At 28.9% G+C, this 14,900-nt stretch overlaps 1 protein-coding gene across 1 annotated transcript; it reads right to left on the bottom strand.

Moving 5' to 3' along the window:
* Positions 1-5,084: 5,084 nt before the first annotated feature.
* Positions 5,085-14,673, bottom strand: LOC113375332 (enkurin-like). The gene is made up of 7 exons (XM_026615267.1): positions 14,608-14,673; positions 10,635-10,746; positions 10,285-10,434; positions 8,386-8,530; positions 8,191-8,314; positions 6,212-6,298; positions 5,085-5,249 (listed from the first exon to the last, which is right to left on the bottom strand). Exons 1-7 carry the CDS (start codon positions 14,671-14,673, stop codon positions 5,085-5,087), a joined length of 849 nt encoding a protein of 282 aa, XP_026471052.1.
* Between the last annotated feature and the right edge of the window lie 227 nt (positions 14,674-14,900).

The raw sequence follows: 14,900 nt of genomic DNA on the forward strand, positions 1-14,900 counted from the left end.
TTTATATACTAGTGAGAATAATTAACTTATTATATAATAATAAATTAACGAGTAGTACTGCCCTAGAGCAGGTCCGTGAGCTGAGTTATACTCCAACTCGATTCACGGAGGAATAGTATGAGAAATTTTCCATTGCCATCTCACATCGCAGTGCTCGATCCATATTTTCAATTGGCAACATCTTTTTAACTTCCCGTAGGGCAATTTTTGCATTTCTCGATGTTTTGAAAGATTCTGAGCATTTTGGCATACCTCAGAAAAAATACACGTGTGTGTGTGTGTGTGTGTTTTGTATGTTCGCATTTTTTCATCCACGTTTTCAGGCGCACGGATCACTCATGTGAATGGTTTAAAAAACATTCGATACTTATTGATAGGGAGATGCGCTGATTAGTTTTTGGCAAAGGCAAGTCCTGCCGTTACGGAGATACGGAGCAAAGAGTGCAGAAAATACAAATCGAGTTTTTGAGAGAACAGAGTATCGGATTTGAATGATCTAAAAAACATTCAATTTGTAATGATTGGGCGAAGAGGTGATTAGTTTTTGGCAAAGACAGGTCTCGCCATTTTGAAGATAAAGAGCTAAATGTGCAAAAAGTATTAATTTAATAAACAAATACCAAGGGTCCGATAAAATTCCGTCTTTTTTAAATGAATACATTTGTTTTTCCAACAGAATTACTGACTGAGAGGATCAACTTTTAAACTTTTTATAATATTTTGTTTAATTTTGTCCATAAGTATTTAAAAATAGTTAGCAGTTTTTACAGGCAGTTAAAAAATTTATTTACATATTTTTTATTAAGTAAAATTGAATATAAAAGTACAAAATTATTAATGTGAAAAGCTATTTTAACCTTGCTATTTAATCTTGGGAATTTTCTATATGTCAATTTTCTCATTTATAACGTTTTGTTTCTTATATGCATACTATTTGTACGTAACATTTTCAGATATTTGAAGGTAGTTAAAAAATTTATTATCAAGTAATAGCAAAGATTCAATTTTTATCCTATACGTTTTGAAAACCCGGGACAATCCGGGATAAAAAAGCTAAATCCGGGACAAATATTTTTCTTCGAAAAACCCGGGGCACAAGATGAAAATCCGGGACTGTCCCGGCCCAACCGGGACGTATGGTCACCTTAGTATTTTACTTTTCAAAATTTGTTTCTATTTCTTAGTACAATGAAATACAATCTTAATGCAATTAAATGATAAAATGTATATGTAACACAAAAGAAAACTGCAGTTTTTTTTAAAAAAAAATTACATCTGTATTTTTTGTATTAGTATTTTTTTTAATTTACTTCATAATAACTTAATAGGATAGTTATAGGAACCCGTACTTATATCAGATTATTTATGATTTAAATTCAAAAGAAGTAATTAACTATTTGTGTCACTTATTGAATTTATAGATCATTATGCTCATGAAGATAAGAATTATAGCAAGCACAAACTAACAAGCGAACGTCCAATTTGTGTAAACTACCTTGCGTTCGAGACCTAAGAAATAGCAATTTCAAAGCTTTTGGCACGTTATCGTAACACTATCATGGTGTCGTACAAGTACAAATTACTTCAGCATCACACTAGTAAAACCTACCATACTTTACAGAAAATATCACCTAAATAAGATACACACAGTACATATTTCTGTCTATGGCCTGCGGTCCAAGATGTTATCATTCGTCTAGTATGGTCCTGGTCCGTCGTAGCCCTTCTTCTATCAACCGGCTGCCCCGGCGCTCTGCTCTCGTACGTGCAGTAATGCGAGCGACTCGATTTGCATACAGTGAATTATTAATTCACCCGACCCAAGGGACTTCATGGCGTTGCCGTTGCTGCAGCGGCCGTAGACGCGCGACGTACTACGTACGAGCGAGCACCACTTTCGCGATAACGAAAAACACTCATATCAGATCGATGGATCTGATGGATCGGTAGACTGATGGTAGCTGACCATGCTAAGAGAGCTAAGAAGGTGTCCTGGAACACACGAACAACATTGCTTTTACTAAGTGTTAATTCTCCTCTTAGCCATATTGCCGCAGAGTGATACTCATTTGTCAAAGATTCACGCTTCATAATAATTTTGTGCAATGATAATTATTAAGTTTTTATAAGGTATAATACTTAAACACTCATATCAGATCGATGGATCGGTAGACTGATGGTAGCTGACCATGCAGCTCGTGATCGTGTAGATCTAAGAAGGTGTCCTGGGACACACGAACGACATTGCTTTTACTATGTATTAATTCTCCTCTGAACCATATTGCCGCAGAGAATTTTCTATTACTTAGAATTATTCAATTAAAGTGAATAAGTGAGCTTTTGAACTTTAGCCAGAATTAAAATAAAATCTGAATTATTCTCGATATACAAAAAAAATGAGAAAAAAATTAAACCAATTTTTTGTCTAAAAGCAATTATTTTGTTAAAACCAGCAGAAAGTTCTTTCAATTAATCAAATAGGATGCTTAGTTCTATAAAAATGCAGTTTTTTTGTACATTTACCTCCGTATCTTCGAATGGCTGGACCTGCCTTTGCCAAAACTAATCAGCACATCTGCCAATCAATAGAAATCGAATGTTTTTTCTCATTCAAATCGGTTGAACCGTGCGTCCGAAAACGTGGACAAAAAAATGAGGACATACAAAACACATCCATTTTTTCTGAGGTATGCCAAACGTTCAGAAATCTTCAAACGTGAAAATATGCAAAAATTTTTTATTTTTGATTTTCGGTTCATTACTATAACGGAAGTTAATAAAAAAACTATTTTTTGTAACTATGGTATTATGTTTTTACTCAACATTATATTTACTATAAATATAGTAAAATTAGTATTTGTGTTGAACGATACAAAAAAACTTAGTTCACTTATGCTACAGTAAATGGGAATTGGTGTTTTTTTTCACTAGATCTGTAAATTATAGGTTTTGTTTTTAAATCATTTTAAAAAAATATTAAGTTGGATGCTTTTTAATGCAACTTATGATAAACTAGTCGGGTGTATGGCATCGTGCCTTTAGGCAAATTGCTGGAACTTCCCGTACCGTAACGAAATGATCGAGGAATATTAAATGTTATAAAATAGATTATTATAAATATTGTAACATTGTCGAATATTCATAAGAATTATATAAACTAAAATGGAATTTGAAGCAAAAATTTTTTTTTCCAAAATCAATTATTGTGCTAAACCAAGCAGAAAGTTTTTGGAATCATTCAAATCGGACGCATAGTACTCTCAAAAACTGCCATTTTTTGCACATTTAGCTTGTATCTCTGAAACCGCTGGACCTGCTTTTGCCAAAAACTAATCACCCCTTCTCCCCGTCATTACGAATTGAATGTTTTCGGAATCATTCAAATCGGATGCTCCGATCTCTCAAAAACTCGATTTCTATTTTCTGCACTCTTTGCTCCGTATCTCCTAATTTGCTGGACCTGCCTTTGCCAAAAACTAATCAGTAAATCTCCCTATCAATAGGAATCGAATGTTTTGTTGAACCATTGAAATCGGTTGATCCGTGCGCCCGAAAACGTGGACGAAAAATTGTATCCATACATACATACACACTCACACACACACACAACCATCCATTTTTTCTGAGGTTTGCCAAAATGTTCAGAAACCTTCAAAATGTCGAGAAATGTAAAATTTTCAATTTTTATTTTTGGCCCATTACAATAACTTACCCTACGGGAAGTTAATATTGATACATAACTTTTATTTATGTATTATTATGAATTACAAGTATTTTTATAAAATTATATAGTGTAGGGTCATTTCAAATAGACAAAAGTAAGTTTTTTTTATTCAATTTATTTAATTTTGTCCAGTCATAACGGTGATTTGTTTTGGGTACGATTGTGACAAATTTTACGAGTACAGTTCTGACGTGTATTTTTTAACATTTTCCAGTGGAGATTTAACGGATAAAGAAAAATCTAACTTATCTTAAGACAAATTACGAAAGAGAAAGAGAAAGAAAGCTTCAATACAGAAAAATAAGATTACTTGTTACTAAATAAGATTACTCTGAATAAATATTGTTTAAATATTAAATTGCAATATTGTTATATTAAATTTATAAGCATTGTTTAAATGATATTATGTTATGTTGTGTTATATATTTTTGACAATAAAAGTTGTTATAATCATTTTGATATTCATATCTATTGTTCATCAGGGACAGTTGTGACACTCATCTTTTTTAACATCATTTGTTTTTTATGACCATTCATCGTAATTCATCGTATTTATAAACAGTACTTTAGTTTTTCCACGAAACCAAATATTCAAATTACTATTTACTTTTTTCCAATGTAACTGGTAAATTAACAAAATTATTGCTGATAAAAAAGGGCACAACCGTACCTCGAATTTCCTCTGCAATATTATTTTTACTTATGAATATAAAATTATACAGATTATTGAAAATAGTTTATTTATATCAAATTGTTTTTATTTGTGAATTAAAATTTACATAATTTGCACAACTAATATTATATTTAAATCTTGAAGTAAATCTTTTTTAAAAAGTCTTTTAAATGACTAATTTAAAATTAAATTTCATGATTTTGACTAGAACGGCTGCAAATCTTGAAATATAATAATCGATTTATCCTTTGCAAACTACCACTGAAAATTATATTGTAATAATTAGTAATGTTTTATTATAAAACAGGCTTCAATTCGTAACAAGCTAATTTATTCTTAGATATTATTTGTATTAATAAAATATACAATTTAAAAAAATAATGATTAAATAACATAAAATAGAAAAATAACTAACGTTTAACAAAAGTTAAAATACATTTTTAAATATATTATTAAGTATATTTATATAATATTTATATTTAAAAAAAATGTAATTTTCATAAATTTATAAAATAGATACGTTTAATTTTATCAGTAATCTATATCGGGTAATTTTACTTATTAATCTAATACTTTGCTTAGTCAAGGAAGAAGGTTAAGTCTAGTAGAATATTTTATTTTTTACATTAATATTTTTTTCTATAACAAACTGCATTACTCACATGCGAATTTTCAAACCAATGTTGATTAGTCGCGATGGACATAGATATAAGGATGTCCTTCGAGTGACAGAATGTCCTTCTCCAGACGAACCAATTCGCTCTCAAGGCGAGCCTTTCTAGCGACCTTAGACGCATTGTCGATCAGTACACTTTGCTTGTTGTACACACTTGTCACTTGCTCCCAATTGGCCTGAGATAAATTTTATATCAATATCTAAATTATTACCAACAATAAATGAAAGTAGCTCAAACTTAATAAAACGTCTTCAGGAGCGAGAAAAATAAAAACTACCGGTGCATGGCATAATGCCTTCAAAGAAATTTTACCAACTATTTATTCCGTCAATACAATTAAAATGTACTGTAAATAATCCAAATCGAACGCTTTTTTCTCTCAAGAACTGAATTACCATTTTTGGCACTTTTTGCTCGTATCTTCGAGACTTTTTGATTTATTCAAATCAGTTAATTAGTTTAATTAGACTAAATCGTCTACGAAAATTTGTATCCGCATCACACACATACGCATAAACACATATACATCAATTTTTTTCTAATGTATTCCGAAACTATCGATATTTTACGATTACTGTGACTTACCCTAAGAAAAGTTAAATAAAAATCAACACAATTTGAATCTATGCTTACTGAAAACGTTAGCAGTTTAAAATACAATATATCCAGACTAACTTTATTATCCAAACTACTCTATATTTTAAGAAAACTTGTTTTAAGGCGGTTTTTGGAAGCGAGTTTGGTTCAGATCTATAACTGATAAAAAGTAATGAATAAACACAATAACAGTTCCGCTCTGTGTGATCTGTTTTTTGGATTGTGTTTTCAAATATTGAAAATATTTACCAAAAACGTCTTAATTAGTTTCACATATTGTTAGAATCTTGTTAAACATTGCTTTTAAAATTATGTTAATTTTCATTGAATTGATTTTCATATATCCAACTAATTTATAGTAAAAATTGTATGTAAAAGTCGTTCTATTAACAAAATTTGAAAGCAAATACATTGTATAAATATAACATTAATCACGTGATTTGGATTAAGGATTTTTTAACTCCCTCTCCCACTTGGAGGCACGTGGTGATATTTAAAATTACTACTTTACTTTTAATGCACAAAATGAAAAATTGTTACCTTCAATCCTTCTAAAAGTTCTAATCTTTCGTGTTGAGTTATATATCTGCACTTGGGTTGCTTATTTGCCTCTGCGTCTAATGATGCCTGTGGGGTACAAACATGTATTTAAAAGAAAAATGGTAGATGTGTAGTTTTAAATTTTACAACATAATATTGAATATTTGTATAAGGCATTTGTATTATAAGTTTGCATGTTAATCTAAGCAAAAGGAAAAAAAAATATTAATATTGTGTATTGTTTATTGCAGGAAATAGTGAAGTGTACGCCAGCAACACAAATGAACAAATGCATTGGTGAGTACATATGAACATAATTTTTTGTTATTGATTGACTTTGGGAAAGAATACTGTACTCAATTGACGAGACTAAATAATGACTTGCGTTGATTAATTTTACACATGAATCCGATAAAGCGTTTCTTTATAATTAACTATTAAATAAAAATTTTTTACTAATAGAATGTTATAACTGTTGGGTATTATGGTAACAATTTCATATGAAGAACGCTTTTTAATATTCAAAATATTTAAGTGCTTTATAAAATATTCTAAAAAATCGTCGCAATTATAGCGGTTTAAAACATAGATACTATATTATACACCGACTACGTTTTTATTTCAACAAATTCTAATTTGATTTAAAAAAATTCGAAACTAATTCAAAAGATATTTCGACTAATATCTCAATTGTGTTGATTGAATTGTGGTTGAAACCAAAACATCGCCCTATTTACAAAAATAATAATAAATGTTTTTTTTTGAAAAGCTTGGTTAATTTAGAAAGTTTATAAACCTTTTTTTAAAACTTCAATTAAATTCAACTTGCCTTTAAAATTTTATGTTTACCTGAATTAGGCGGTAAACGTCTATTAATCAAACTTGTCATTAGTAATAATTTTTCTCAATGCTAATGAATATATCAATAAAATACTTAACAGATTTCTGTAAAGTCTGCATCGTTAAAACTTTTAGTATATAATAAAAATGAAACTTCTATTCCGTAATATAAAATAGACCATAATTGCTTGTCTCATACTTTAATGAGCGCAAAGTCTGTTTTAATGAAGCTATGCACATTTTATAAGTGAAACGAACCTCGGCTAAGTGGCCGCTTTTTAGAAGTTATAATTATCTAATACGATTTTTATTATTTTTAGTGAGACCAAAAATTTAGTAGAAAAATTGCTATTCTTGATATTTAACATTTTATAGTATTACAATAATATAATATATATATATATATATATATATCTATATATATATATATATATAATACTAAATTGTGGAAAAAATAATGTACAGAAATGACAATATAATCAAATGAAAATTATAAAAATAAATGAGTGGATTATATAACAAAATGTTAAAAAATTAGAGCTTTAAGAAAGGTTATTGAAAAAAAAACAGAAATAATTGCCTGTATGATTCATTTTACACTAAAAAGATTTTATCAAAAATTGATTTTATAATTTTCTTTTCAGACGAAATACCAATTTTTTAAATTTAAAATTTCTTTAAATTATGTCTTTTTTGAGTTTGTTATGTGATACTGAGCTACAGAAGCAATTATAGTTACTTTTATATTAATTTATCATCTGTGTATAGGTTATGCCTCTCACAATAGTTTTTTTTTTCTATGTTATATGAACAGCAATGAAAACCCAATAGTACTTAAGCAGTTATGATGAATTTCTTACAATGGTTTTTTGTTTATAGATGGCAACGCAAACAATTATACCACTTTTATGTGATGATTTTCATTATGATAATTTCTGTCATATTGCAACAATGCCGGATGAGGGCTATTTTCACTGGCAAACATATTGTCATCTATATTTCTAAGTGAAAACCGTTGTCACTACTGCATGATAACAGGCTTACCTACGCAAGCCCTTAAAATAGTTGAGCCAAAATATTTCTTAGAATTAGTTGAATTGAATATTTGTCTGTGACTCGTCTGAATAAAAAACACCAACCTGTTTCGCCAATGCCATTTCCTCAGCCCTTTTCACTATGTATGTAGGTACTTTACCGTATTTCTCACTATACACATACGTTGGGAATAGCCCAGAGCCCATAAGAGAAAATGTGTCTCCTTTTCTAAAACAGGCCAATGGAATTATGTCAACGGTAAAATATGTAATCTTAGTATTTTCATATCAATATAATACCTAGTGTGAGCAACTCGCATAGGAGGATATCTAGTCATTTGCTTGCTAACCATTTTAATATTGTGCACACGAAAATTGAAATCGTACGGCTTTGCCTTATAGAAGTCGATGTCATCTACGAGGCGCTTCTTAGCGGCGGCATCGCCTTTGAAAAATGAAGTACATGGAAATTTTTATTATGTTAAAGTAGAATTTATATTTTTGAGCCAGAAGTTTGCAATTACAAAAGAAATTAATATAAAGTTTTATAAATAAATAATCCATTAAATAACATTCTTGCTCGATTGCAGTCAGTTGTGTTTATGAATAAAATTACACTTTTGAAGTTTATCTAAATCTTCGAATATTCAGTTTTCTTTAATTCGCGTTATTTTTTTCAACTTTTGTCTCCTTTAATTTGCGTTTTTTAATAAATGTATAATTTTGATATATTAGTAAAACTTATTTGACTGATAATTTTTTAAATATTACTATATTTTGAAAAATCTTCAATTACGATTTTCCTCAGGTAATACTCCGTATTTTTTATTACACTTGCAAAAGAAGAATCAAAAGTCTGATAGTCAAAATTATTTATTCATTATTTTTATATGAAAGATACGATTTTCTCCTATTCTAGTAAGTTCTAAATTAAGAGATTTTCTTCTAAATTAACTATACTCATAACTATATTTTTGAGTACGAGACATTCTTTTGACAGTTTTTTTTTTACACTCCATTAAGAATTTTTTAATCATACATGAGTAACTGAAAGTTTGTTTTCATATAATTTATAATGAATTCTATTATTAACTTGAAACTGAAAATATATGGACCAAAAATAATATCATTCACTTTTGTTGTAAGGTAGAGCGAGGCTTAAAGGTCCGCGAAAGTGTTTCCATCATGATCTCGAAGACAATTATAATATTTTTCAATAATACTATTTTAAAGCAGAATATAAAAGATTTATAATGGGACATTAACAAAAGTGTTTCATTTCGTCGGTGGATTTTTTGGTTTTGATCTCTCTTACTTAATTAGTTCATATCTAAATATAGCTTTTAAGTATACGTAATTTAATTGTTTTATAAGATGTATTGCTATTTTTAAGTTAGATTTATCTATTTCTTTAATATAACTTTTATAAATTTTATATATTTTTTTATAAAAGCTCACATGTGGGTGGGATGTAAAGGACCAACTAAACCTTCAACAACTAAATCAATATTTTGAGAGCAATAGTATAAATAATAAAAAATGGTAATTAAAAATAGCAAGTTAGAAATGCAATTTTACAAAAGAAACTAATTTAATAGTTATTTAAACTCTGCTGATTTCTGACAAAATATCAGATCAATCCTATACATAATGTAATCTTTGTAAAAATGTGCTCATGAAATTTTTATTTTGCATTGGTTACATGATTTTGCATATATTTCGTAAAATGTCTTTAAAATTTAAAATAAAACACTTCAGTTTTTTGTTTGTTGGCTGCTCCGTTTATCTTGTCTCTGGGGTAAAAGCGACAGCGAAATAGGTAAAAACATTTATCTACAATTGGGAATTTTATAAATTTCATTAAACATAGTGCGATAGTTGTTTACATGATATATGTCATTTGTTGTGATATAGTTCATTTAGTTTAGCAGTATAATTATTGAAAGTCAAATTGGGCTTTTGCACCCAGCCCTATCCTATCGTTTCATTTCTTGCTTACCTTGTTTTATAATCATAGTTCTAGGAATCGACATTACTGGATCATGTTGTGAACAAGATATATTTTATAAATTGTAAAATCTTAATCAATATCACAAACATAAGCATTCGGTTTAGGCTTTATGCACTCACGCTTTTTGGAAATATATGGAATTCCTGGAATGCAACTAATAAATCGACAAATTTTATTTTTTGTCTTACTGTCTTTTTTCTTTGGTTTTCCACGCGCTTGTTTTGGTAATTGCGGCATACCAGTCTTCACACAACTATGCTGGTGAGGGCGCCTTGGCGCTTGTGAAGATATACCACCCTCGCCTCGCTTTAAATAATGTTTTGGATCTTTCAATTCACCTAAAAAAATTTTAAATTAGTTGAACACATTAGATTGATATGATTATTATATTAATGAACATTTTCCATTACACATTTATTTGGTATAAAGTGGTAGATGAGAAAATGATTATACTTAGTATTTTTGGAAGTTTAGAATATCTTTGTTCAGTAGAAAAAATGTGGAATTGTCAGTACAAACCTCAGCAACTCCATAGTACGATGTTTATAGCGCACTCTTTTTGCTTCCATATCTTCACGGACTTTTTTTGAAAAGGTCGACAGAAACTGACGTGGTTGAGGTGGTATTCGTTCAGATTTTGGTTCAAATACCTACAAAATTTGTTAATGAAAATAGGTTTTTTATTAGAATATTTAAGATGATTTATAAATATAGAGATAAAAGTCATTTTTATCGGGGAAGGAAGTGATGTGGTTAACGTGGTTATTTGTTTAGTAATAACTTTGAGCGAGGCTTAAAGGTGCGCGGTAAAAAGGTCACTACTAATATCTCAAAAACAAGTAAAGTTAATAATTTTTAACAACTATATTTGAAAGTATAGGGAAAAGCATGTATAACCAGCCGTCATCTTGATTTTTACGACGTTGCTATCGGGAGATAAACGGCAATGTTAGAAAATCCACAACAAAAGTGTGGATATGATTTTAAAATAACAAATACTATTTGAAAAAACAATAAAAATACGACTTTTTTAAATGATTAGAATTAGTGACTCAGAATTCATTATTTGATTATATGGTATATTTTATTTTATATTTTTGGATATATTTATTTAGCTTTCAAACTTGATATGAAGTTTTGTTTAATTTTTATCATAAAGATGTTAAAATATTTAGCACTTATTCCTTGGTTAAGAAGTTTATTTTCATAATTTTTGTTAATTTTCGTAAAATTGAAAATAAAAGTACAAAGTTATGTGAGAGGCTATTTTAACCGCCTTTTTCATATCAGCTTACCAGTTGTTTATAACATTTTTATATTAGTTGTGAAAATCCAGTACAAACCGAAACAAATATTGCTTTTAGAAAAGCTTGGGACACAAGGTTGAAATCCCAGTTTCGGCCAAACTGAGACGTTGGTCACCTTAGTGAAATTTCTTTTAAAATTAAAAATTATACATTGTGTTTGTTTACCCGATTAATCAGATGACAAATTTTAGAAAAATAGCTCAAAAAATATGTTTATAATTTGCAATTAACTGGTAATTTTACTGAACATAGTTGTTATGCGTTGTGATGCAGTTTATTAGCTTTGGACAGTATAATTACTAAAAGTGAAATTGAAATTTTGTGCCCTATTCTACCCTATATATATATATATATATATATATATATATATATATATATAGTGGCGGCGCTAGACCATGCGGGGGCGTCGGCGAAATTCGTTTGCGAGGCCCCCCTTTTTTCTCTGTTAAAGTTAACTAGTGGTGCACGGCATCGTGCCTTAAGGCAATTACTGAAACTTCCCGTGACGTAATTTAAATGTTTTAAAAGCTTTAAAAATTTTTGAAAAATTTGAAAGAAATTAACTTTTTTAATTGGAAATACTTTTTGATATTTTGAAATTTTTTGAAGCGCGTAAGCGCCGCGTTTACGTTTATACATTTTACGAAACGCGTAGAAATGCAAACAAAATGTGTACTTATTAATAACCCTTTTCACTCGAATGCCGCCGGAAAATTCATATAAATCTCAGAATTTGCGAGTGGAAAGGGTTAAAATCTTTATAAAATATCTGATAATTTGATATACATGATCATTTTTGTCCGCCAAATGGCCTTTTTTTATTTTTTTTATTAGATCTCCAAAAGCGCTAGACCACCTGCCCTCCTAAAAATTTAATCAGTTTTTCATCAGGTTAATACAAATAAAATATGTTTTGAATAATTCGGGTCGGACGCTCCGTTGGCTCGTTCTGCCTTTGCCAAAAACTAATCTGCACGTCTTAATATTAAAAAGTTAAAAAAAATTATTGTCAAATGAAAGTATGAGTAAATAAGATTTATTTCTAATCAAATATTTACACATATTGTAATAGATAAAAATTACACAAGTTAAAATAAACAAACTCTTCGGCAAAAACAGTTTGTTCTCCAGATATTAGAATAACACTGAAATTTTTTTTTTTTGCCAAATCATTTGAGTAGTTAATTTTATAATATCTCGATCGTTCAAGTCTTTTGAATGAAAGAAACCACTTACTTAATTACTAACTAATTAAATAAAATATTGCAATCTACAATTGATTAATTTAATTAAAAAATCTATAATCAAAATGATTTGAGTACACAAATCCGCACATATAATGGCATGACCGAAAAACTCGGCCCATTATTTCATAATTGAATGAATTTAAAATTAATTTTTCCATAAAATTTATGTCAGTTTGGACTATAATTTTGATCTCCATACAGAGTTTTTTTTACGAAGAAAACGGCGCGGCCGATCTTTACTTTCGAACAGTTTTTGCATTTTGAACTTGGTTCAGAAATGTCGAAATGTCGGATTTTTTAAGAACCTTTAATTTTTTTGTCGACGATTTAAAAGCGGATCGACCGATCTAAATGATTCAAGAAACATTTGATTCGTGTTGGTAAATTGGCAAAGGCAGGTCCAGCACTTTTGGAGATGCAAAAAAAGTTGCAATCAATTTGGTGTGCAATTTTTGAAAGAACTGGTCATCCGATTAGAATGATTCGAAAAATATATTGCTTGTGTTGAAGGTGTAAAACAATGATTTGTTTCAAATTAACAGTATTTATAGTATTTATTTCATAATATTTAAAACATTGTTATTTCTCATTGATCAATTTTTATTTATCATTGATTAATTTTATTCCCCGAATATTTAATTAATGTTTGGATACCTACTTGTATGTATTCCCAAAAGGAATAATGATTTACATTATGCTCGCATAAGAAACACAAATATAAACAATCAGAGAATTATACGTCTCGCGCGAAGTTGTTTTAGATTTAGATTTAATCTATAGTGTTGAGAGACTATATTAGATATCATAAGAGATAAAAGTAAAATACTAATCACTTTGTTTAGTTGCTCATCAGTATGAAAAAAACTAAATAAAAATGAAAAACTAAATTTAAATAATTAAAATGTTTCCAGGGCCTCTTGCGAGGCCCCTTAAAGTGCGAGGCCGACGCCTAGCGCCGCTACTGTATATATATATATATATATATATATATATATATATATATATATACGTGTTTCAAATCTGTGTTACGGTAAATACATTGTTGCATTTATTAATTTTTTTTCTTGAATATAATGAAAGAGCGATTTTAATTACGTTACCCCAATGAGATCGTAGGAAAATAGAACCTACAACGCTTATTTGCATTGCCTATGTAGTTATATATATATATATATATATATATATATATATATATATAACTGTGAATTCAATATAGTAATAAATACTTAATGAGCCAACAGATTGATAATCGTTGTATATATGACCAGGAGAATTGGGTACATTAGGTGGAATGTGTATGTTGCGTTATGTCATTGAAGGCAAAATTTAGTAATAGCAGAAAATTTAGTAACATGTTGACTTTGTTACATTATAAGAAACTTTTAGTCCATTGGTTGGTGAAAATAAAACTATTGTTTTCTATAAATTATTGCTGAACTGCGCGATTTTTAGTTGAAATACAAAACTCAAATTTTGTTATATCTTATTTATTCTTGATAATATTATACTTTATTTCTTAGTAGTCTATTGATTTATGCATAACTAACAATCAACAATTGTCTTTGACATTTTTATTGATGCATTTATATTCCATTTATATCTTTGCATATCAGATTCTTAATCATGAATCAGGCAAAGAAATGAAAAAGAATCACGATCTGTCACATGCTTTTTGTTTTAGTAGAATCGGTCAATTTTGTCAATTGTCAATATTTAGATTTAACTTACCAACAACCAACGTAGTTTTGACCTAGTATTTTGTAAACAATTTTTCAATTTTAGTATAATTGAATTGATGTAAGATAGAATTTTAAATTTAATTCAAAAAGTAAAAAATTATTGTATATCTATAAGCTAGATAACAAATCCATATGATCTAGAGATCTTTAAATTGTTTTTGAATATTTAAAAGCCTGTGAGATTACGTAAAAACCAATATTGGTAAGTTTTAGCATACCCTGTAGATGCTTTCTTCAACATCGTCCGCAGCCAATCGACTGCCGCTACCAGTAGCTTCACCCATTACTTTCAATGTCAAGTAGAAATCTTAAATTTATTGATGGTAAAAATAGTATAAAAAGTAAAAACCGTTTTATAAAAATACGAAAAATACTATTAAAAAATATAAGTCACTGTTCAAAACTCATTCCTTTGTTTCACGTGGGGATTTGACATTTGACGTTAGTTTTATTCGTACTACAGAACAGTCATAAAAAGCTAGTAGTTTGCAATATACACCGTATTAACAGT

Source organism: Ctenocephalides felis, unplaced genomic scaffold, assembly GCF_003426905.1.
Source record: "Ctenocephalides felis isolate EL2017-DRISC unplaced genomic scaffold, ASM342690v1 CF-g0.4_SCAFFOLD_01886, whole genome shotgun sequence".
Lineage (NCBI taxonomy): Eukaryota > Metazoa > Arthropoda > Insecta > Siphonaptera > Pulicidae > Ctenocephalides > Ctenocephalides felis.

Coding starts and splice junctions, on each gene's coding strand:
- LOC113375332 (XM_026615267.1), bottom strand. CDS start 14,673: ATGGGTGAAGCTACTGGTAGCGGCAGTCGATTGGCTGCGGACGATGTT. Junction 10,747..14,607: donor TTGAAGAAAGCATCTACAGG/GTATGCTAAAAC, acceptor CAAATTTTGTAG/GTATTTGAACCAAAATCTGA. Junction 8,531..10,284: donor AAAACCAAAGAAAAAAGACA/GTAAGACAAAAA, acceptor CATTTTTCAAAG/GCGATGCCGCCGCTAAGAAG.